General features: G+C 41.1%; 1 protein-coding gene across 2 annotated transcripts in view; it reads left to right on the forward strand.

The window, feature by feature from the left end:
- MAGI3 (membrane associated guanylate kinase, WW and PDZ domain containing 3) overlaps positions 1–25626 on the forward strand; it is a 244627-nt gene that overhangs the window by 204047 nt on the left and 14954 nt on the right. For both annotated transcript variants that reach the window (XM_027058313.2, XM_027058315.2), the window contains exons 9-16: positions 1078–1266; positions 3983–4588; positions 5819–5850; positions 7919–8075; positions 10183–10274; positions 11963–12155; positions 14467–14655; positions 19671–19856. In XM_027058313.2, coding sequence (XP_026914114.2) covers positions 1078–1266; positions 3983–4588; positions 5819–5850; positions 7919–8075; positions 10183–10274; positions 11963–12155; positions 14467–14655; positions 19671–19856 — 1644 coding nt within the window. The remainder of the gene's footprint in view (positions 1–1077; positions 1267–3982; positions 4589–5818; positions 5851–7918; positions 8076–10182; positions 10275–11962; positions 12156–14466; positions 14656–19670; positions 19857–25626) is intronic.

A 25626-nucleotide genomic window follows, 5' to 3' on the forward strand; every position in this document is an offset into this window, starting at 1 on the left:
AGAAAGTAGATTAGTGATTGCCAAACACTAGGGTGTGAGCACAGGTTAGGGAGAAATGGGGAGTGGCCGCGACAGGCATGGGGTTTTCTTTGGGTGGGGGGATTTCCTAAAATCAGGTGGTGGTGACGGGGGTACAGCATTGACTGGTACACTTTAAATGGCCGAGTTCTACCATATGTGGTTTTATCTCAATAAACTATTAAATATTTGACAGAAAATGTTAGACTATCATTTCAAAAGTTCATTTAAACAACACCTCGTAAGCTCTTACTCTGCACAATTTGACCCTTTCACGGTTCTCAAAGTGCCCTAATGACAGCCGTGGTCAAGGAGAGGAGGGGAGAGAGAAGGGTGGTGCTATTTGCAAATATGGATCACTTTTAGTTTTAGGATCATCTGAGGAAACCTCTAAAAATAGGCTTTTTAATGGAGCTGTGTTTGTTTTCTTCCTAAAGTATTTACTAAACATGAATAAAAGGGAAAGAAATGTGAAGCTACTTACTGGTAGGTCAGGGATTGATGCCTTCACATCAGATACGAATTGAAGGCTACAGAAAGCCTGAGTTGTGAATTATAAAAAGCTCCCAGTATATTCTTTTTCATAAGTTTGTGACAGTTGCCTTCATCTTCCTAGAACAGTGTTTTCTCAGTAGAGCTCAGTAGATGCTTTTTTAAATGAAATGTATGGCTGAATGATGTCCAAGACTTTAAGGAATTTAATAATAAAGGTGGTCCCTCGGGTGTCTCATTTGGACTTCATATGAAGGACTCTTTGGGATGAGAAAAAGGACAAACAAATTGGGCAATGAGGGGGTGATAAAGTAGGTGTTTTTACCTTTCATATAACATAGAAGAGTCCTATAAAAGAGAAATGAACCATTGGCTAAGGTTTTTTTTTTTTTCCAAGTGATTTATAGTTTACTAATTTAAATTCTGCTTCATAGTATTAGATTCTCTCTAATGTGCTTTCTTTTATGATTTCTTCTACTTATATAGACTGTCTTGAAAGTTTGACTTTGAGGGCCATCTTCATTGTAAGTATTTTCACTCTCAAACCCATTTCTCATTTTGGTACAGATGTGGAAAAATCCCACTTTACTCGAGATCCATCACAGCTGAAAGGCATCCTTATTCGAGCATCACTGAAGAAAAGCACAATGGGATTTGGTTTTACCATTATTGGTGGAGATAGGCCTGATGAGTTCCTACAAGTGAAAAATGTGCTGAAAGATGGTCCTGCAGCTCAGGATGGGAAAATTGCACCAGGTAGCAAATTTTTCACAATTATTTGAAGAGTAATGATACTGTCAACAAAGACTATAGTGAAAAGGTTTTGTTTATACATACATTTATAAAACTTACATATATTTTGCATATGTTCTAACTACATGTGTATACTACATCTATATAGTTGAGAGAGAGAGAGAGAACTAAATTATACAACAGGGTAGGAAAATTCCTGTATTAAAATAGTTTATCCGGGGGCACCTGGGTGGCGCAGTCGGTTAAGCGTCCGACTTCAGCCAGGTCACGATCTCGCGGTCCGTGAGTTCGAGCCCCGCGTCAGGCTCTGGGCTGATGGCTCGGAGCCTGGAGCCTGTTTCCGATTCTGTGTTTCCCTCTCTCTCTGCCCCTTCCCCGTTCATGCTCTGTCTCTCTCTGTCCCAAAAATAAATAAACGTTGAAAAAAAAATAAATTAAAATAGTTTATCCTTTAAGTGCGTAGTAATTTTGAGAGAGGGCCATTTTTTACAAGTAAGTGCAAACTTGGAAAAAACATGAAATGTATTAATTTTTGGAGTAATTTGTATCACCTTGAGACAGCTCTTCGTGCTAAGATAAAGATTTGTTAATCATCTCAGAAAACCGGTTGTTTTTCTTTGATGATGTAGGGTACTTTTGGAACTATTTAATATTTACCTGTAATCTTTGGGGAAAATGATCCATTGTGATGTTTATAGTGATTATCAAACAAATGATGTCCCACAAATTTTCCCCAAGTTTTGTTTGGTTTGGTTTTTGCTTCCTCAGTCTTATTGGTTGTTAGTAAAATTAAACTCCCGTGTTAAGAATTACAGACGTGAAATTACCGTTTTTACAGGGCTGTGTAAATTTGTCTTTTGTATAGTTTTCTCAAAGTCTTTACTGGGTAATTGTTAGATATTTTTATATGGCTGGCAGTTTTTATGGCTGAGGGGGTTAGAGGAAGTTCAAGACCAGTTACAATTGTGGGGGAGGTGTAAGCACCTTTTTCCGGAAAGATTTTACTGTGTCACTGAGGTTGCTTCTTGTGCCGTTTTGCTGGACTTTTCTGATATTTCATATACCATGCAAGTGAGTCCCCCGTTTGGACAGTTCAGTAGTCATAGTACTTTTGATGGCATATATCAACTTGTTTTCAATTAGGATATGACATCTCTCATATTATGCTTTCCCATTTAAGTGACAGAGACTTAAAACAAGAAAACTTAAAATAATCAAAAGTTACGTTTATAAGGAAAATTATTTTCGCTCTTTATTTATGAGAGTAACAAACTCTAGAGATTAAAATTAATAGTAAAAATTTTTAAGCTTTCAGTCTTGACTTTTTTTTTTTATTTTTTTTTAACATTTATTTATTTTTGAGACAGAGAGAGACAGAGCATGAACGGGGAAGGGGCAGAGAGAGAGGGAGACACAGAATCGGAAGCAGGCTCCAGGCTCCGAGCCATCAGCCCAGAGCCTGACGCGGGGCTCGAACTCACGGACCGCGAGATCGTGACCTGAGCTGAGGTCGGACGCTCAACCGACTGAGCCACCCAGGCGCCCCAGTCTTGACTTCTGTAATATTTTGTCCACAAAACATTTTGTAGCTCTTGTATATGCTGTTTCTTAATATAGATGCAGATATGTCTAAAACTGATGTCTAATTTGCATAGCAATACAATACTTCTGTGGACATTCTGGAAACTTTTACCAGGGGAGGAAAAGTCAGAACTTTGTTTCTTATTAGTCTAATTATTTCTGTGTCTTCACAGATTATGAAACAAATTTCTGCACACTCACATTTGTTTTTAAATACCATTCGTGTTGATGTTTCAAAGCCTACGTGCAATCAGAACAAATTAAAGCATCTTTACTTGGCAATAACCTTTTAAATAATCACATTCAAATAAAAACAGCAAATGGATGAGACATTAGAGGACAGATTTTAAAAGTTAAGGCTACATTAAAAAAACCTCCCTGCTGATGAATGTCAAGTAGCAATGATTCTAGAACAAAGTGGTCGGAGTAATGTTGTATATCAGGAAAGCAAAACCGAATTTTACAAGAATTAGTTTAGCTGACTTTTCAGTGTCAAATAATACGTTCTTCACTTGGGTTGAGTTTTCTTGTCGCGTGTTTCTCCTTTTGAAGTCTGAGTACAATAAATTGAAAATCTCTATGAAAAGAAGGGATGCTAAAGGCAAAGTGATTCATAACTTTACATTATTCTCCTCTTCAGGCCTACATTATTCAAGCTAGGAAGAATTTGTAAGCACCTTGTAATTAATGGCCTCTTAAAATGAAGAAATAAGGTGGTATTTAAAGATCGCCTGTTTGTACGAATAGCTGATGGAATTATTTCCTCCTCTTCCACGTGCTGAATATCTACTCCATGCCTAGCTTTGTGTGACTGCTTAGGTATGACTCAGAGGATATACTAACAGTGACAGTGTGAATCTACAGTTATTTTCCAAATGATTCCCTTGAGCTTGAGGTCATAACTCTGCTGCAGAGATAATTAAGGTTTTATACATTTGTATTCTTTTCAGAGAAGAACCACAGAAGGGAGAATGACGTACGTGTCTGTGTTCAAAATCTGTCTTTTCAGCAGTTAATGAATAGCAAGAGGGTTCCAGAATTCAGATTTAGATGATAAATTGATTTTTGTTCCTCCTCCAACAGAAAATTAACTTACTTTGGTGGCTTTAATGTTTTGAACACGATTGTGTCTTCGCAGGTGATGTTATTGTAGATATCAATGGCAACTGTGTCCTTGGTCACACCCATGCAGATGTTGTCCAGATGTTTCAATTGGTACCTGTCAATCAGTATGTAAACCTCACTTTATGTCGTGGGTATCCACTCCCTGACGACAATGAAGATCCTGTTGTGGACATTGTTGCTGCTATGCCTGTCATCAACGGACAGTCATTAACCAAGGGAGAGACTTGTGTGAATACTCAGGATTTTAAGTCAGGAGCAGTGGTTCAGGACCAGAATGGAAAACCGGGACACGCCTTGATCAGTGACCGTCTCAATGGACCATCAGACCCGAGCGAGCAGAGAGCATCGATGGCATCATCAGGCAGCTCCCAGCCTGAACTAGTGACTATCCCTCTGATTAAGGGCCCTAAAGGCTTTGGGTTTGCAATTGCTGACAGCCCAACAGGACAGAAGGTCAAAATGATATTGGATAGTCAGTGGTGTCAAGGCCTACAGAAGGGGGATATAATTAAGGAAATTTACCATCAAAATGTGCAGAATTTAACACATCTCCAAGTGGTAGAGGTGCTAAAGCAGTTTCCAGTAGGTGCAGATGTACCATTGCTTATCTTGAGAGGAGGTGAGTAAAAGCACAAGGAAAACACTTCATTGTTCATGCATTTATGTCTGTTAATCGTCCTTCCTTCCAGGGCAGAATCCCTCTTTTCCCAGCCGATTTAACTGGTAATTAGTGTGCATTTTCCTTAAGGTTCCGTCTGCCTGCTTCCGTAAGCCGTTATCTTCAGCAGTTTTTCCAGTGATTAGTGGTTTCATTCGTGTCCGTGATGGATTTTCTTCCCTCCGTATTCTCTTTAAAATCTGATTTACGGCTTTCGTGATGAGAGAGAGTCGCAGCATTATGCTGCTTCAAATGAAACGTGTCCTCTTCATTGCATCTTCTCTGTTGATGACAGTAATAGAAATAGACGCTTTCAACCAGTGGTACTTCATCTGGACCTCTGTAATGTACCGAAGATGTTTTCAAAGAGCTAGCGTCTCTGTGAATACGCAAAATGTTGGATGGTGTATTAATCTGTTCTGTAAAAGCAATCATGATAGCTGGTGCTCATAAGGCTTTTATCTTAAGCTTTAGTATCTGTCCGTAAATGTTAATTAAATCCCACAGTACTCATGTGAGAGAAATATAATTTTTATTTTCCAAGGTCATCAGCTGACTTGAACTGCTCGCAGACATAAATCCAGTTCCGAGGACTAATCATAAAGTTGGATTTTGATGGGCTTTCGTAAATCCATACCTATGAACGACTAGTATTTGAAAGAATAAAATTTAGCCCTTCGCACTTCTCTCTCTGGCTTTTAGTTTTCATTTTTGAGGCAAATGAGCAGTTGAACTTCATTGGGATGTTTTTCACTATTCTCATTTCTTTGAACTATTTTTGTTTCTTCTCTGGGTGATACTGTAGAATGTGCTCAGAGCTTGGGGGAAGATCCCCCTGTGAGTGCTGGAGAGTTATCCAGGGTTCCGACAAATACAACAAAGAGACCAGGGTTTGGTGTCAGATAGGACTGATGTCAGTTTCCTCCCTTGCTACGTGTTGGTTCTGTGCTATAAGGAAGTAATATAATTTATTTGAGTCTTTGTTTACCTGATCTGTAGTAACATTTATGCCTAGGATTGTCAGAAAAATGAAATGAGATAATAATGTACAATGCCTGGCACATAGAGGGTGTTGGCCATAGAATTTACTAGCCCACTAAAAGTTGAAGCTAGTTTTATCATAGACATGAGCAGTACTTGTGATCTGGGAATGCTTCTTCTGTTTTTAAAATTTGGCTCATTTTTTTTAAGGTCCTCCTTCACCAACTAAAACTGCCAAGATGGTGAGTATACAGTGGTCCTCAAATCCTTCTTCCCAACACAGCAAAGGAGATGCCACGTTCCCCTCCGTTAAGAGCAGCCCTCTGTGGTGGTGATTATCGACTGGGAGAAGTGAGGAGGCATTCTGCCCTGGGCTTGTATCAGAAGCTCTGGGGAAGCGTGTGAGTTAGAGAGGAGGTGTGCTTTCCCGGTGAAGTATTTCTGTTGAAGGAAAACTCGAGGCCCATACTCCCAACAGCCCTGTCCTCTAAATGGTGAAACGTGAACACACTAAAGTGCCTACTTAGGGGTCCTTCTGTTTTCTTTGCGTCTCAGAGGAGCAAGGGTAAGGAGGGGCTGAATGTTAGGGCAGATAATAAAAACTGTTGCTTCTTCCCTGGTGCCCAAAGAGAAGTGGGAGTTTCATGTCATTTCACGGGGACCATAAATACCCACGTTGAGAGAACCTTCTTACAATGGACTAAACAAGACTTTCTAGAGTAATTGGGGCCTCGGTGCCCAATCTGCCTGTTATCAAAGTGAAAGGCTGTCAGACTTGAAACAGCATTTTCTTTGGCGTTCTTCTGAATAACTGAGTAGCCTATTTAAGGACCTGTATCGCAAATAAGACCTAAAAAAGGGCACAGCAAACAGTGCCAGGAAAGAAAATGTGCTAGGTGCAGACATGTAGCGGCCAGAATACACACAATTATATGGGTGTGGATATAAAGACAATTACGTATTAAAACCTAATTTAGTTCTAGTTTGCTCGATTGGGAGCCTGTCATCTCCCAATGAAAGATGGTCTTCCATAACCAGAAAGCACAGGCTTAAAGGAAGGACCATCAGAGAGAAAATGCATTAATTCTAGTCCACCGAATAGGACCCTCTACAAATTTGCTGTTTCATGGATCAAAAGGACAGAAACATTCTGCATTTTTATAGACTGTACCACTTAACAGCCGGTGTGAACAGAAATGCTTTCTGCCTATTTAGTTAAAATTGCACTGTGTTCTCCTAGGTTTCTCTGGTTCCCCTAGTCATTGTTTTTTAACTTCTGTGCTGCCAGTCTGTTTCATAATAGACGCCAAGAGCAGCCAGGGTGACCCCAATGCTTTCTAACTGATGACCTTGTGCCTGCTCTGACAGAATCCTGGGACGTGTCGGGGAGGGGGGAGGAGGCCGCCCTCCTCTTCTTGCTGTCCGACCAGGTCTGGGTCAGTGAAGGGTGCCCCCGGGAACAACACTCGTAGCGACTGTCCTCATACCACTCCCTCATAAGCTGCCCCCGGTGCTCCATCCTCCTCAGCATTATTTTTTCGCAAACATCTATAATCTCCCCCTGCCCCTCTCCCTCCCCCCCCGCCCCCCACAAGCGATAATTCAGAATAACCAGCTGTTCTCAAAACCATATTTATTTTCTTCGGCTGTGTATTGGATCTCATCTTTAAAATTTTATTGAATCATTTTGCCTGGCTGTTATTCTGGGAAAGTTTTGTCAGATTGGAAAAAATAGGAAAACATGCTCCCGTTTTCCCTTGCTGGATTGCCCGGCGTGGTGCGTTTCTCCTTCACGTATTTGAATCGGCCACGCAGGGGATTCGTAGTGTCCTCTTTGTAACCCGAGCTAGAGTTAACACTTCCTATTCCATTTTCTCAGAAAGCATGGTATCTCAGATATCTTCACGGGGAATTAAATGGAGGGAGTGGGGCGGTGGGGCCGATCCAGACCTTCACGAAGGTCCTCCCTCCCGCCCAGCAGTGCTGCGTTGCGTCCCTGTGTTCATCTTCTCAAAGTCAGCTTGTGTCTTGGTGGTGGAGAAAAGGGCAAGGTCATGTAAATGTAGGACTAATGCAGGCCCTTCCGTTGACATCATTATAAACTTTTTCTAATTTAAGTAAAATATGTTTTAACCAAGCACACACGGCTATGCAGGTGAATTCTGACAAGACTGCAAATATGCTGTGGCTTTGACCCTGCCACCTGCTCACCTATAATCAGTTGACATACCCGGGTCACACAATAGTTTGATGAACTAATCAACCATCTGGTTTTAAACACATACTAAGTAAGGCCCTTTTCCATTTCAGAAAACAGATAAAAAGGAAAATTCAGGAAGTTTGGAGGCCATAAATGAGCCCATTCCCCAGCCTATGCCTTTTCCACCCAGCATTATCAGGTCAGGATCCCCGAAATTGGATCCTTCTGAGGTCTACCTGAAATCTAAGACTTTATATGAAGATAAACGTAAGTAGTTGTGGAATATTTCAGGAGAGCATGCGACAAAATAAATTTGAATTTTCTAAAAAACTGGGACCTTCCCAAACCATGTTGAAAAGTTATTCCTTCATCCCCATGTTCATATGACTCTGGGTTTCTTCCATTTGTATTCAACACTCATTCACTCACTTTTTTCCAAAACCAGGGATTAAGTGCCTACGATCTACCTAACACACAGTAGGTGATGGGAATACAGAGATAAACAGGGTCCATAGGCTGTGCAACCAAAAATGATAATTAAACCTACATGGGAAATAAATAAGTACAAACCAGCCTCACACGGCTCTGAAGAAGGAAACAATCAATTTTACCACTGTGGGTAGTAGGAAGTGTCAGATACTGCTTCAGATAGGAGGTTAAGCCTGAAACAAGTCTTCAAAGACGAAGAGGTGTTCATGAGGCAGATGAAAAGGGAAAGGAAGCAGGAGCAACCTTTGCACATTGACCTTGCATGGCCTGGGTCCTGCCAGTGGCCCGGTTTGGCTGGGTGCAGCTGGCACGGGAGAGCAGAGGGGAGCAGGAACAGGTTGGGGAGGACGGAGTCGGCCGTTCTGAGGGAGCTGGAGTCCATCACAGAAACGATAGAGAGCTACGGAATAGTTTCACTGCCGGGATGATCATCGTGGACTTGTGTTTCAAAGAGATGTTCCTGGCAGGAGTATGAGAGGTGGTGAATCAGAGCGTGTGCAGCCTATGGAGGAAACCAGGGTAGATGCGGTCAGAGGAACCCAGCTGAGAGGGGTACGCAGAGAGAGTGCATAAGGCAGAAGTTCATTTTTGTGCTGATTTACTTAAAATGATAAATCTTTTCCAAAGTAAAATTGCAGATTAAGTAGGTTTAATTTTTTTAATTTGTTTTTAAGAAGCAGATCTAAATCTACCTTAGAAATGATGTACACAGGTGGAAATATCGTATATAATTGACTTCATAATAATTTAACTAACTGTAAATCTTTCTCCTGAATAGGCCCAGGCCGTATTTAGAAAGATGAAAACCAGATGTAAGCACAGCACAGCAAAGCAATAATTTAAATTAGTATAACTATGGAGAATCCTTTTCTTCTCACTTCCCATTCATAGCCTGATACATTCTTAGTATTGATATGAACTACTCAGTCCCTTTGGGCCTTCCATATAAAGTAACTGAGTTGGGCTCAAGAGTTTTATCTCTAAAGTTCTGTAATTCTGATAGAAATTATTTCTCAAAAGAGACTGCTTCTAAGGAACATTATCAAGATTTACCCCATGCGGTATCTCTGTTTTTATATAGTTCCCCAACATATTTCTAGAAAACGCTTCTTACTTTGTGAATAACACGAATATTTTCTTGACAATCAAATTATTTTAGTCATGAAGTAGATTTCCCTGACTTAATATTCTGGTGAATGGGACCTACCCTTTGGGGGCAGAATAGTGTGAGTTAAGAGCCTGGACCCTAGAAATCAAGCTAAGTCGAGATCTCAGCTGTGCCATTTATTTGCTGACACTGGGCCACGTACCTAGGCCTCAGTTTTCCCAGCCAGAAAATGGGGCTGATAATAGGTATTAGCAGTCATTTTCTTTTAAAATAATATCATTTTGCACCATTAAGCTAAGTGAATATGGGATGCTTTTCTGAAACAACGGTATTAGTTCAGGAGTAGAATTAAGGCATTTTATGGGCTCTCTTTTCCTAGGATTTGCCCAGATGTTAATGTACATAATTTGCACCTCTCAAACATCAAACTTAAATTGGATGATGCTGAATTTAATATCATAACATTGATTTGGAAGGCATTAGGACTTAATGGCAGAGTAAAGCTGAGTACATGGAAGGTAGGGGTAAATGTTCCCGAGCTATCTCGATGCACAGTTTTCTTTAGAGCTGGAAAAAAATACTTACGATTGATTTTTTTTTTTTTTTTTGCAATAGTGGTATGCTCTTGTGTAAGTTTTCACATACCAGAAAGTTCTGAGGTTACAGTTTATCGAACTCTATCATAGTATCCTGCTACATAAGTGCATTGTTTTATTTTAACCTTTTTAAAATAAATGCAAGTATTTCATTTTCTTTATATTTTCTGGTTTTCCTTAGCACCAAACACCAAAGACTTGGATGTTTTTCTTCGGAAGCAGGAGTCAGGGTTTGGCTTCCGGGTACTGGGAGGCGAGGGGCCGGACCAGTCTGTAAGTTCAGATATTTTGGAATTTGGCCGTTCCTATGAATCTTTAAGTAGCTGTTTGGAAGAATATAGTGTTTGCTTTATTTGATTTTTTTAGATAAGATTTTGTTTTCTCTATCCGTGTCATTAACGTGAGGAGGAACTGCATTTTTCTTAGTGTCATGGTTTCTCGGGGACCTTGGTGTGGCTGAGGCAAGAACTGAATATGTCAGCTGGAAAGTTGGCAGTAATTAATTTCTGTATTTCACTATGTGCTGCAGTTCATTATTTTCAATTTTTATTTCCCCCTGCCTCTGTTAAACAAAAGTTAAGACCTTTGCCTTCTCTCAGAAACCTATAATCTAGCATCCTGCTTGCCACAATCAGTCTGTCCTTTGAATGAACGCTCTGTAAATAGTTGGCCTGAGGCTGCGTACATCGTGTCACCTACCCTCATTAGTGGGTTGACATTTTCAAGCTCAGTACCTTGCATACCATTCCATCCGTTCTACCTATAAAACTAGGGAAAAATAAAATAAATCGTGTTTCTGTCCAGAAAGCAGAAGGGTTATGTTTATAAAGCCTTTAAAACCTAGAACTTTAGACACGATTCTCACCTCAGGTTTAGAGAACAAATGTAATGGGTTCTGTTCTTTTAAGTTTGGCCCTTAGTTTGAATGACAAAGAAGTAATGTGCTTTGTGGAGTTTGAGAACAGATTTGTGTTTTTTCTGTATAATGTAAGAAAGACATTCTTACTGTGCTTGGAAGTTAGGTGAGGAACAATATAATCTTTTAAAATGACATGCTTCTTTCCATTTCTGGATAGAACATTTGATTTATGTATTATAAATGTGTTCTAATTAGTCATATTGGTGATAGTTAATCGCCAGAGACAAAGCTTAAAGCACGTCAACCTATATAGGGCAGATATACCTTGATTGTTCTTGGTGGAAGATGTGATTTGATTTTAATGGTTCCTATTTTGTTAATACCCATAGAGTTGATTAAGGTATTTTAAGAATTTGTCTCAAACAACTTGGGACAAATCCTTTTCTTAAATGTCAGGTGTTAACAGCTCTGAAACTAGCCTAATAATTCAGGATTTTAATTGCCAGCAAGCAAAATGAGCCAAATCTGTTTACCTAGATGTAAGTAGACCTCAGACCACTCTGTTCCCTAAGATATTTACTGCTTTGAGACTTAGGAATAAGAAATGTTTCTCTGCTGTATATACTGAATTTGTATTGATCACGATATGTGATGGGAATATCTTAAGAATGATCCCAGTTGCTGTGAACAGCGTGTAGAAAATCTTAGCTGATGGCATTCAATATCTTTTTTTTTTTTTTTTTTTACTTTTTAGGAGCTACTCTGCACGAGTGCATTTTCTGAGTTTAATGTATTTGTTTTGTTGTATTGATGGAACTGACAGTGGTACTTTTTAAGTTATTAAACAGCTTTGCATTTTCTATCTTGTTTTTATTCAACCCCAAAGATCGAGAAGAGATCACGTAGTGTGGTTATCTGAAGTGCCATTTTGTAGAATGGTCACTTTCTAAGATAACCCCCTTCTATGAATGTTCATAGTTGAACTGCAAAAATATGTTCGTTTGCATAGTACTGAGTCAGGAAGTCCTTAACATAGCTATTGAGGATCATAGTAGCTCTTAGTTGACTGTAGAGACCAACCTACACTTTGTTATCTTATCAGATATACATTGGGGCCATCATTCCTCTGGGCGCAGCTGAGAAAGATGGCCGGCTCCGTGCAGCTGATGAACTGATGTGCATCGATGGGATTCCTGTTAAAGGGAAGTCACACAAACAAGTCTTAGACCTCATGACGACGGCTGCTCGAAATGGCCACGTGCTATTAACCGTCAGAAGAAAGATCTTCTATGGTGGTATGTGAACCTGTTCCTGCTCTGATAGGTTCAAAAAGAAACAAAGAGACTTAGCCCATTTTCTATGTAGTTTTGCAGGTTCCTTTATTAGGTTTAATACTGTCTGAGATAATCCATTTAGTATGATCCAGGGCCTCATTGTGGAAGGCCATGTAAGGTCAAAAGGATCCAGAAAGACTATTATCAAAAAACAAATAAATTTTGGGCCTCCATATTGAGCTTATGTTAATGTGTTGGCAGATTTTGCCAACGTGGTATTGTAGATGGGAGCACCGGCTTAAATCTGTTCTCTTAGATACAGTGTTTTAGTCATACCAAGATATCCCATTAGCTGAATGTCAAAAGATTTTGGATCCTGATGAATTCCTAAATATTCAGAGGATAGATTGCTTCTACTTGAGAAGTTATAATATAATGTAATTTAACATTAAAAAACATTTATTGAGTTGCTTACTATATCTCAGACCTATGGATTCTTTTAATTAGTCTTTATAACACTGTGATATAAATACTGTCATTATTCAGTTTTAGAATTACCCACAGAAAGGTTGGGAGACACATAGCTGGTGAACAGTAGGGCCAGGATTAAGACAGGAGTTTAATTATAGAGTCTGGGGTCTAAACCATGACACGAGGCTCTAAGTGCATTTTTCTCATCAATAGCTTTGTGAATATCACATCGGAATGTTGAGAAGTGAATTCTTGCCACTTTTTAAAATTTTAAAAAGACTACCCGGTAGCATAAGAATGTAAGCCTCGTAGAGGTAGGGATATTTATCCATTTAGTTAACTCCTGTATCCCCAGCACATAAAAGAGTGCCTTCCCGGCAGAGTAGACATCAGTGAATGATTGTTGACCTGATGAATATTTGCTTTACTCTTAAAAAATGAGGCACTGTGTTTTTGATTGCAACATCCAAGGTAAAGGCCTGTTTTCATAAACATCGGACATTTGGAGAGGCATACAGGTTTTCATGCAGTGTTGCAGTGATGCTGGAGTCAGAACATAACCACATGTAGTAAAAAAAAATGTGATGTTGTACGAGAGGTTGGCTCTGTCCTGGGAAGCCTCATGAAGACGTTTTCTAGTGGTTTGATATTACTGGAGGCGTTTAGCTAATTCATTGTAACCATACATTATGCAACAAAAACAAACCAAAAGCCCCTTTATGTTTCATTAATGATTGGACGTTCGTGGCACTTTGCTGAAATTCTAAAACGTCCTCTCTGAATCATGTAGATTTTGAGGCAGAAGAGCCCTTGTAAAATGGATATTCCTTAATGGCAGTGTCTCGTGATGGTTAATGATGGTTTGTATCAAATTATGGCACAAAATTTGCCCTTTTTTTAATCAGGACTAAGTTATGTCATTCTTTCTTGAATTCTGATGATGTAATTGGGTAGGAGAGAAAGGTATACGTTAACTCCCCATTTGCTGGGGATTCGTATGACCTGTTCTCTGCCTTGGAGAATTGGCTGTTCGTGCGGACGGCCTGTTATCTGCTGGATGGGGGAGGAGTAGGGCTGCTGATGGTTAGCGCATCTGATCTCATCCATCAGGAAACTGAAGTTGAAGACACATTGCATAAGACAAATCCTATGTTGACAGCTCACTTCTCAGCTGATAACGGGGGGCACCTCTGCCCTGATGCACTGGCCTCCCCAACATCACAAGTGGTAGTCACAGCACGAAGTCATATTTACAGGTTGATTTTATTTAAAAAAGAAATTTTTTTTAATGTTTATTTATTTTTGAGACAGAGAATGAACGGGGGAGGGTCAGAGAGAGAGGGAGACACAGAATCTGAAACAGGCTCCAGGCTCTGAGCGGTCAGCACAGAGCCCGACGCAGGGCTCGAACTCACGGACCGCGAGATCATGACCTGAGCTGAAGTCGGACGCTTAACCGACTGAGCCACCCAGGCGCCCCTACAGTTGATTTTAAAAGGAAGTTTACTGTGTCAGTTTTCATTACCAACTTTTGTTAAAATTTTACTGGTCAAAATCTTGCTGGAATGAAAACAGTTTCAAGAAGAATTGGTTTACCAGGAACTTTGATGAAAGCTTTGAAAAGCTTCCTTTGAAATGAGAAAACATATAATTCTTCCGGGTACACACTTTAAAAGTGTTTAAGATGTCAGACAGACTCAATCTGAGTCTCATCTAAGATGGCCAGAGCTCACATGGGGAGGTTGCTTTTCTATCCTAGATTTATTTGAAACCACATTTTCCTGTGAGAATCGTAGCACAAAAACACTTAAGTTGACAAAAATTATGATGTTCTAGAAATACTCGGTCATGTTTATTATAGAGAAACAACCTGAGGATGACAACTCTCAAGCCTTCCTTTCAACCCAGAATGGCTCTCCCCGCCTGAACCGAGCAGAGGTCCCAGCCAGGCCTGCTCCACAGGAGGCCTACGATGTAGTCTTGCACCGAAAAGAAAATGAAGGATTTGGCTTCGTCATCCTCACCTCCAAAAACAAACCCCCTCCAGGAGGTAAGGGCTGCTATCTCCGATTGTCCCTCCTTGCAATTGCGGTGTTCTGAGTCTCCCTGTGGGCTTTGTGAAACTAATTAGGAATCATGTATGAATTGCCTTAGAGACTTACCTTTTTAAGAACGATGAATATTTTATTTTCAACACCGGCTAGTCTGAACCAAACTTCCAGGCTGCAGGTGAGTCTGTCATCTCAGATTCCATAAAATAAGTCTTAGCAGCACACTTTGCGCCAAGATTGTATTGTGGCGGTATATTAGGGGCGTGCCCTAGTAGATTCAGTGAAAGGACAATGCTGAGTTTTTTAATATAAGGAGGCGTAGGGTTTTTTAAATCGGGAGAAGCTGTGTTTGCAGAAGTGAATTAAATGCTAGAAGCAGTTGAGAAGAAGCAAAATAGATTAATAGAAGAATCTTGACCCAAATATGTCTTAAATGGTCCTTTTGTATTATTTAATAACAATGGCCATATTCCAGCTATAAAGGAACCTTCTTGAGTGACAAGAGGCATGCTTATCTTTTATATATGCTTCACTGAAAAGTAAAAATTTTGTCAGAACTTTAAAAATTAATCTAAATATCCTGAACCCAGTTTAACAGAATATTGTCATCTGGGAAGGGTGCATGTATATACTAATTCCTTCAACAAAGGAGGAATTACCTCTAATATGTTCAGGGTTGTTAAGATTCAGCATATTAAATGTTGTTTCTAAGAAATAATCATCTTTAAATACAGTTAGAAGATCCAAATGAATATAAGATGAGAACCAGACCCTTGAGAGTTTTTTCTGTCAGACTTGTCTGGGTAACTATTTTTCCAAGTCAAATGATAAAAAGCTTTGAGCACAGGAAAATGTGCCCCTCTCTCTGCCAGTGGATTTGAGTATATCTTGAGTAGTGAGATCCTCTTAGACTAGACGGCCACTAAAATCATTGAAAAAGAAGGAAACCCTTTCAGCAGTGTTGTGGGCCAAACCAATTTGCAAAAATCTTGCTAAAATTAATGCAAGTGTGTAAAGGAAGAAGATTCTGTGGCATGGATGAGTTATTACTATAGTATCAGGTCACTGCTCACTGATACTAGTTTCCTTTTCCACAAGCAGTTGCCATGGTAACACTCGGAACTGTCACTGATGCTCTGAGGATGATTATGTGGCCTGTGTTAGAAAAATGAAAGAAAGCAGGTTTGGGGGGATTTTATGTTGCATCACTGGAAACCAGTATTTCCCAAACCAAATAACCATTTCAGAGAACCATATTCTTATTCTAATGCCATACAATGATCCCACGCATTCAGATGAACAAAAATAGTGCAAGATTGCTGCTCGGTGTCATAGCTGCTAACTGCTTTTTCTACCGAACATACTCCTTTTCTAGGACTGCAGAAGTTAGGGGAAGGGGAGGAGGCTAGTGTCCACCATGAAACAAAGCGATACAGAAGAAATCAGTAAAATAGGTCGCATTCCTTAAATATGTTTAACATTTTTATTTAGTTTGTATTTAAAATTTATATTGCATTTTAATGTACATTAAGTAATTCTTTTTATTTGTGTGTATCTGTTTACATTTAAATTTTTCAACTATTTTTACACCTATTCATTTTAGTTGTTTCTTACTATCTTGATGGTTTTGTGTCTCACAGAGGGAGATATCTGTGTAAGATAGGGTCTGTAAGTGTTGGGCTCTGTAATCAGGCAAACTTGGATTCAGATTCCGCTGTGTCTTTTAATAGCTGTCTGATCCTGGGCAAATTACTTACCCTCCAAGAGCTCCAATTTCCTCTGTTACGATGAGGATGACGGTAACACTTCTCGTCTCGTGGGGGTTTGAGGATCAAAGGAGGTAATGCGTGCGAGGCCCTTAGCCCGGACCGTCAAGAAATGTTGGCTGCTGTTGCTTGTTGTAGCTTCTGCTGCTGTTGTCACTGTCATGTTATTCATAAAGTTGTTAGTCTACTCTCTCTTGATTTTTTTTTTAAAGAAATTTTAAAAAGTTTATCAATACTTGAGTAATGAGATGGGAAAGAAAGCCCAATTAAAATGTAAGATTGAGGCAGCAGCTCGTGTAGGAAATGAGTGTTTGCAGCTCATTAATTACCAACCTGAATGGTAAATTAGGCTTCGGGTGTCCATGAACTTCATGTAAAGTACTTGAGATGTTCAGTCATTGGCACAAAACCCGAATTGGTAATTTCATTGAAACGCTAGTTAATAATCCCACAGAATGCTGAGCCCTGCAAGCATTCTTCCTGGACTCCCATTCATCTCTTATAGATGGAAGGGGAGCCTGGGGGGAGGCTTGGGTGAGGAGCTTTCACTCACAAAGACTGAGCAGTGGCTGCGGACTGCATCACAGAGAAAAAGGTGTGTTGAGACCAGAGTTAGCACAGGTGAAAAGGCAGGAAACCTGTCAGAACGGATCATTCTTTATGGACCTTGTCTTGGTATAGATTGGTATTCTGTTCAGGAAAGATTATTTCTTCCTTCTGATTAAATGTGTTTTCTGGTGACATTTATCACAAGTAGAGTTCCCGGTAGCATTTCTGACACCAGTTATGAAATTCTGAGATTCTCTGCCGATGACTTTTTCGAAGATCAGAGATCTGGGTCTGGCACCCTTGCTGCCCTGGACCCAGCTTGTGTAAATGCTAAATGAATGGAGCACCGAGAAAAGACATCTATTTAAGATGAAAAGGACTTGGCTAGTTTCTGCCTCGCCAGTAGTTCACAGGTTTTAGTGTTTGTCTTTCTTATCGTACACTTTTCAGTTCCGGTCGCAAAGGGTTCTTTGAGAGGGGACATTTCCAGCTACTGTCCTTTCTTTTCCTGAAAGGAGTGTTTTAAGAGCACCCAAGTGATCTCCGCAGCTGGACAAGGCAGTTTGGGAGTCAGATTTAGGCCGAAGATGAACGAAGATGATTAAATTGGTCTTATGGCAAATGCCTATGGACTTTGTATACCAACAAAAGCAGGGCAGGACTCAAGATGTGTACTCTGCGGGGTTACCTTGAAAATTTCCCAGTCCATTCAGAGAGTGTTCAGAAGCGACCTATCAGTCTCTTTGCTATTTTTAACTGTTTTGATAGTACTGCTGTAAATGCCAAGACTAGAACAATCCGACCGATCTTACCTTCCCTCATCCAGATAACTAACCCTTCAGGAAATTCTGTACCAAGATTTTTCAATTCCCTTTGAGCACATTGCTCACATGTGCTCAAAAGGAGTCACTGAGACTTCAGAGATTCATTCCGTTGGATGTTTTGCCAAGGGGCTGAATGATTTTCTTCTCGGGGCATCTAGAATGAACAGTGTGTACAAGTAGGTCTTTTCTAAGGAGGAGGATAACTAAGGTACTGAGTTGGAAGGTCACCACAGGGCCACTGTCTGGTTCACCGGGCATTTCTGAAGTGCCACCTGTGTTCTCAGTGAATCGCTCACATGGCCTGGCACAGGACGTGGGCACAGGACGTGGCCCACACTGCCCTGGCACTTTTCTAGTTACTTTGTTTTAAGGCAAATGGTGTAAGTGCTTGATAATAATTCAGAGCTGAAAGGCGGTTGCTTCCAACATTGCCTTCCTCTGTTTTGGGATAAAATCTCTCCCTGTGTGTAATCCTAGAAGAGCTGAGGAGTGAACAGCACTGTCCGTGGGGACAGAAAGCATGGCTAAGAATAACTTCTAGTTCAAATGAACGGCTCTTAAAATGTCCCTGACATACACCTACCCGTGACTCAAATACTGGTAAGGAGCCCATTTTATTATGGAAATGAAACACACTCAGAGTGCCATTTTAAATATTAATTCTCCTTCTTCATAATAGTCCATAGTCAGCAGGAGGCAAATGGCCGACAGATTTACTGACCCCAGTGAGGAAATGCTCAAGGAACATGGAAGGAACATCTGTTTCTTAATACAAATGCCTCTTATTAAGAGGGGCGAAAGATATTTTGACAAGATGTCCTGAACGTCTGAGAACTTGTTTTAAGCCCTAATAACAGCAAAGTGTCTTAATCATCTAGGAAAGCCTTCAGCTTCATGAGCTAATAGAACTGCACGGCATGTCTTTGCAAATGTCTTAGACTCTGCTTTGTACACTGAGGGTAGGATTTTATCCATGAACCAAATAATCTTAATGTTAAACATTTCATGTTACGATTCCCCTCAGCTTTTCTAATTAAAAAAAAAAAAATCTGAAGGTATAAACAAAAGAAACTAATTTTGCTATAGAACTAGGTAGGATTTGTTTTAACAGGCAGTCATTTCACTGTGCCTGGATTTCTGAGCAGTAACTTCGGAGTCCTAAACTTGAATTTGAACTGCATTTATTCACACGGTTCCCTGTGGGAGTAAATGCCCCTTCCACAGAATCAAAGATGGTCTCACCGTGGCCGTTTCTGAGATGGCCTGAATGTGGCCAACACGAAGCAAGGAACATCAGATTCACGAGATAGTATCAGTGAGGTCAGTAGCCTTTACACAGGATTATCAGGATGGCAATATGAAAATTGGAGAAAGGCTTATGGTAAGTGGAAAATAGCCTAGAGGTCTGTACGCTCGGACTGCAGCTATGTAAGAGTATCTGTGCATGTGCACCAGAGGTGGAAGCTGATATGGAAGTAATTGCGGGTGCATAGGATGATCATGTGATACCTTTTTGCTCTACTTTTAAAGAATGTTGTTGGTTTTTGAGTTTTTTTAATGTTTCTTTATTTTTGAGAGAGAGAGAGAGAGAGAGAGAGAGAGAGAGAGAGCACAAGTGGAGGAGAGGCAGAGAGAGAGGGAGACACAGAATCTCAAACAGACTCCAGGCTCTGAGCCGTCAGCACAGAGCCAGATGTGGGGCTCGAACCCACAGACCGTGAGATCGTGACCTGAGCTGAAGTCAGGTGCTTCACCGACCGAGCCACCCAGGCGCCCCTTAAAGAATGTTTTTGATGTTATTATGTTGACTTTTTAAATGATGGTGATAAATCCAACACTAAACTAATTGAAAAACCTGGACATTTTTTCCCATAGTAATTCCTCATAAAATTGGCCGAGTCATAGAAGGAAGTCCAGCCGATCGCTGTGGAAAACTGAAAATTGGAGATCACATCTCTGCAGTGAACGGGCAGTCTATTGTTGAACTGTCCCATGATAGCATCGTTCAGCTGATCAAAGATGCTGGTGTCACCGTCACACTAACGGTCATTGCTGAGGAGGGTAAGGAACCGGTAAATTTGCTTCCAGCAAACTCTCTGAGCAGCACAGAGCCTGCTGAAGGCTTCTTCGAGCATTGCCAGACTCACTGCAGTGATAGAACCATTTATATACCCTGGAGTCTCCTATTTTGCCTCTTCCATTTAATGAATTTAAAAGACAGTTTATTAAAAAGTTGTCAGTAGCTCAGGAAAAATAACCCAGCTAGCTAGTGAGCGGTGGCCGTCTATTTGTGTGCCGGAGAAGCAAGCACCCAGAAGTGAAAGAGATCGGGAATACTTTTCAGATCTCGTTTTCTTAAAATGATGTCTTAAGTTTCTGCTTGCTTGAGCGAGAGGAAATCCTCTAAAGATTCAAAGAAAGTCGCTGTTGCTATCAAGCCTTTCATGTGAGGTCCGTGCCGCAGAGTGCCTGTCCTCGGGGCCGGGCTTTGTTCTGGGCAGCTGCCGTCTAAATGGGAAGCGGGCTACGTCGGAACAGCCAGTAAATAGGGCAGAAAATGCATTCAGTGTCTTGCCTCCCTTTAAAGCTGCCTTCTGGTCATTAAGAGTTCCTAATTAGGAACCATTTTGAATAGCACCAGTTCATGGGCTCTGTTTATGAATTACAAGGTAACACAGTTACGTAACGCACATCTCATTTTTCCTGAGTTTGCAAAACTAACGAGGAGAAGCCCAAAGTAGCAGAATTAGGAAGGGTTAGTCTTTCACGTTAAAATCCCTCGTAGTGTAATGTGTATTCATGCCCTGCTGTCCCCCATGATCCTCTAATGTAGTCAGTCTTGGGGTCTGTCTTGTCATTCTTGATTCTTCCGTTCTTCTCTCTTCCTGCTGCCCCCTCTCTCGTACATTCGTTCATAGTGGAGGCAGTACTCGAATCTCCTCCTGCCCCAGGTCCCAGAGGGGCCTTTCCACGTGGACGTGAGCTCTCCAAGCTGCCCTCAGAAGCCTTTTCTAGTCCTCGGACCCCGCAACATCCCCGCCCCTGCCCATTTCCCTTTTCTGTAGCGTTCCATGCTCTGCCCAGCCTCTGTCCCAGACTCTGCTGCTCCTTTCCCCTAAAAACCTCTTCTGCGGAAGCCCGAGTGCTTCCCTGGTCTCTGCACAGAAAGTGTTTTATGATTTTGCTCCCAGCTTGCCTTTTCAATTTACCCGCCAGTGTTCTTTCCAGATCCACTCTTGAGCGAGGCCTCTTTGGCCTCTGTGCATGTGGGCTTCCTTCCGTGAATCCCACGGCACTCCGTATCCCTGCACTTCATTGAGCGTCGTTCCCTGTGACTGTCTCCCTGTGGAAATGCTCTGCTCTTTGAAGACAAAACATCGTCAGTTGACTATGATACTTAGTAGGTGCTCAGTAAATGTTTTTTGAGTGAAGGAACGAGTTAAACGGATGAGTGAACGGATGATTCAGTGAATGAACAAATGAACAGAGTAAAAGTCAGGAGATTTTCCCTTCTTTGCCAGGATCTAGAAGAGGCAGTATAAACCCAAAGAAGAAGTAAGGCCTTTGACAGACAGACACCTATTAGGTAGTTGTATGACCTTAAACAAGCCACTTAACATTTCTACCCTGCAGTTTTGTTTTTCTTTTTTTAATCTATAGAATGGGATGATGATATCTGTTTCAGGATCATTGTGAAAATCTGAGGTGAAAATGTACCTAGTCTGCGTAAGTACCCTAAGGTGCTCATCTAATGGTAACTATGCCATTTCACCCCATCTTTGCCTGACTGACCCCCACATCCAGGTCTCTGCTCAGACCTTCCCACCTAAGTAATAATTTAGTAAGCACTTAACGATGTGGTAGGTGTTACCCTAAATACTTTACGTCTGTTATCTCATTCAGTACACTAATCCTAGGTAGGCACAATTATTTTCCGGTTCCATGGCTGAGGAAACTGAGCCCCTGAGCACTTGGATCACTTGCCCACGGTCACAACACCAGTGACAGAAGCAGTGTTTGAGTCAGTAGACCGGCCCCAGCTCTGTGCTGTCAGCTGCTGTACCTTCCCTAACCACAGGATCCAAAATAACCCTGCCCCACCTGCCCCAGGCCCCTCACCCCTCGCCCTGCTCCCTCTGCTTCGCCACACTTTTCTCTGAGATTATTGAACCCGTGGTCTATTTGTTCATTGTCCTCTCCCCCACCAGAATGTAAAGGCATAAATTCCCAAAGCTAGAGATTTTGTCATATTCAGTGCTGAGCCCCAAGGGCCTAAAACGATGCTAGGCACGTCATAAGTGCTCAATAAAAATTTTTTTGAAGGCCTTTTGTTACTTAATGTGATTTTGGTCAGATTTCTTTATCTCTGTGCCTTCGCTCTGGTATCTTTACTGCGATCTCGAGAGCCCGCTTTTTAGCCTTAAATGTGTTCTGTGACCCACAAAGAAAAGCAGGCCTCGGTGTCACAAGGAAATTACATTTTAGGCTTGTTTGGAGAATGACGTGTGTAGTACGCTTCTATCAGCACACATGGCATGCAGCAGTGAGAGAAGCACCTAGAAGTAATGGAGTTCGCGGTACTGCGGTCACTGTTTCTCTAACCGTCTGTAAAAAGGACCAGTGACTTTTCTCTAAGGCCAACACAGAAGGCATTGGTGTGAAATACATACAAATTAAATGAAAAATAAAAACAAAAACAGGGCGCCCGGGTGGCTCAGTCGGTTGAGTGTCCGACTTTGGCTCAGGTCAAGATCTTATAGTTTGTGGGTTCGAGCCCCACGTTGGGCTCTGTGCTGACAGCTCAGAGCCTGGAACCTGCTTCAGATTCTGTGTCTCCCTCTCTCTCTGCCTCTGCCCCGCTCCACTCTCTGTCTCTCTCAAAAATAAATAAACATTAAAAAAAATTTTTTAATAAAAAATAATTTTAAAAAAACAGGCATAAAATTATTCCGTCCAGTCATTATAACCTTTTCTAAATGCTGACTCTCAGTGTCTATCGGCATCTTATTGCAACTGACCCAGGAACCACACGTTGACGAGCCTTGAAATAGATGACTTGGGAACAGACCGCTTCTTTCTCTTAGTTTAATTTTTTTTGTTTTCCAAAATTACCCTTGACTGTTGATAGTGTTTCCTTAGAGAGGTTATCCACAATTGCTCAGTCATTTTTCTTAAAAATTAACTTTGACACTGGTCCAAATGCTTGGGGACGTACCCAAGATTTTCTATATAATGCTGATCAGTGTTTAGGAAAAATAGAAAGGAAAAAATAGAAAGGACACTCCTTAGCAGCGTATACTTTAAAGTCTATTTCATGTGTCAGCAAAGCCTGTTAAAGACAATCACGTTTGACAGGTAAAATCACATTTCAGTGGTTACACCTTATTTTATTGTATACTCAAGTTTTATTAAACTATGGAAGTATTCAAAATCTCTTCTTTTTCTAAGGAAAAAAAAAAGTAGAAACTGTCTCTTCTGTCCATAAAAATCCCATCCATGGAGTTTGTTAGTCTTCCAAGTTTCTCGTTGTGTTCAGTATAAGATCTATCAACTGCACCGAAGAGTCAAATGAGTATTTATAGCCCTAAAGCTGTTTTCAGAGATCACACGTTTGGATCAGCACCTACAGCTACATTACTTCCTCTCTGATACCGTTCCCCTGCTGTCCCCTGCTGTCCCCTACTGTCCATAAGCCATTCACTGTTAATAGATAAGACAGTTACCAAAAAAGACAGTTCCTTCCATTCTTTTTGTCCCCTCTTACCAGATACCATTTGATGTTTAAGCTTATTTTGCCAAGGAAATGGTTACCTAAGTTCCCAAGCCATGTGTCATGTCTGGTATGACACGCCCCAGCATATTTGTAGCTCAAGAGTCCTGCTCTAGCCCACAGTTCCACCACCTCGGCCCCTACCGTGCTGACTTGTGCTCAAGGACGGGACATAAACGCCTTGTATCTGGCTGTCCTTGCTCATTTTAAAGAAATCTTTAAGTTGTGTTATTCCTTAACATTGATTTCTACTTCTGTGTCACGTCTTGTCTGTTCCTTTTTTTTTTTGTAATTTTTTTTTTTTTAACGTTTATTTATTTTTGAGACAGGGAGAGACAGAGCATGAACTGGGGAGGGTCAGAGAGAGGGAGACACAGAATCTGAAAGAGGCTCCAGGCTCTGAGCTGTCAGCACAGAGCCCAACGCGGGGCTCGAACCCACGGACCGCGAGATCATGACCCGAGCCGAAGTCAGCCACTTAACCGACTGAGCCACCCAGGCGCCCCTGTCTGTTCCATTTTTAAGAGTGACCCAAGTTACCAAAGGCTACCGAGGACTCTGTTAGGATGGCTCTGGTAGTGTCACCACGAATACTTGGTTTTGTTTTCCATTTAATTATCTGTTTGGTCCCATGCATCTCCACTTTCCGTGTCATTTCTCTCCCTACTCCCACTGGCCAACCATTCCATTGTGTTGTATGTGCCTCGTTTTATTTTTAAAATACATATCTGTGTGTGTGTGTTGGCATTCATTCATTCATTCATTCATTTTAAAGAGAGTGTGCAAGTGGGGGAGGGACAGAGAGAGAGAGAGAGAGAGAGAGGGAGAGAGAGAATATCTTAAGCAGGCTCCATACTCAGCACAGAGCCCAACGCGGGGCTTGACCCTGGAATCATGACCTGATCCAAAATCAAGCGTCGAATGCTTAACCAACTGAGCCACCCAGGTGCCCCGGCATTTATTTTTCAGTCACATAAATAGCATCATGTTACAGATTTTATGTTGGTTTTCTTCTCCAAATTCTCAAAAAATTCTCACTTTATTGTTCCAGGATCCAATCCAGATCCTGTGGCATTTAGCTGCCATATCTTTTTTCCTGAGTGACATAGTGTCTCATTATAGTTTTGATTTTTGTTTCCCTGATGCCTAACGATGTTGAGCATCTTTTCGTGTGCTCTTGGCCATTCATATATCTTTTTTGGAGAAGTGTCTCTTCAAATCTCTTCCTCAGTTTTGAATTGTCTTCTTTGTTGTTGAATTAGAAGACTTCTTTATATATTCTGATATTAGATCCTTAACAGATAGATGCTTGCAAGTCTTGTCTCCCATTTTGCACGTTGTCTTTCCACTTTCTTCATACCTTCTTGATGCCCAGAAGTTCAGTGTCGATGATGTCTAAATTATCTATGTTTGGTCTGGTTGCTTATGCTTCTGGTATCACAGCACCGTGTGATTTTAAGATTTATCCATGTTGCTGGATGAACATAATCCACTGTTTTTAACTACCTGACCATTTTCCGTAATGTATATTTACCACATATCACCTGCCCCTCCCTCACAGACAACCACTTTGTCTCCGGTCCTCATTATCACAAACTCTCTGGATACACCCGCATATACGTACCTAATATGTGCCTAATGTGACCAGGTACTGACCGACTGTCCTCCATAATTGTTGCACCTTCACCCCCACCAGCAGGCCATGGAAGCTTCCGACACCTTTATGTGTCCGCCAGTGCCTGGCGTGAGCCTGCTTTCAAACCAGCCTCAGTGTGGGAAGTGTCCTCTCATTCGTGTTTAATTTGCATTTCTTTCATTACCCATTAATTTAAGCATCTCCTCAAATGCTTGTTTTGGGGCTTTTTTTTCTTGTGAGTTGCCTCTTCATATCTGTTACTCATTTTTCTTTTTTTTTTTTTAATGTTTATTTTGAGAGAGAGAGAGAGTGCAAGCAGGGGAGGGGCAGAGAGAGAGAAAGAGAGAGAGAGAGAGAGAGAGAGAGAGAGAGAGAGAGAGAGAGAATCCCAAGCGGGCTCCATGCCGTCAGTGCAGAACCCAACG

The sequence above is a fragment of the Acinonyx jubatus genome, chromosome C1 (genome assembly GCF_027475565.1).
Source record: "Acinonyx jubatus isolate Ajub_Pintada_27869175 chromosome C1, VMU_Ajub_asm_v1.0, whole genome shotgun sequence".
NCBI classification, from domain to species: domain Eukaryota; kingdom Metazoa; phylum Chordata; class Mammalia; order Carnivora; family Felidae; genus Acinonyx; species Acinonyx jubatus.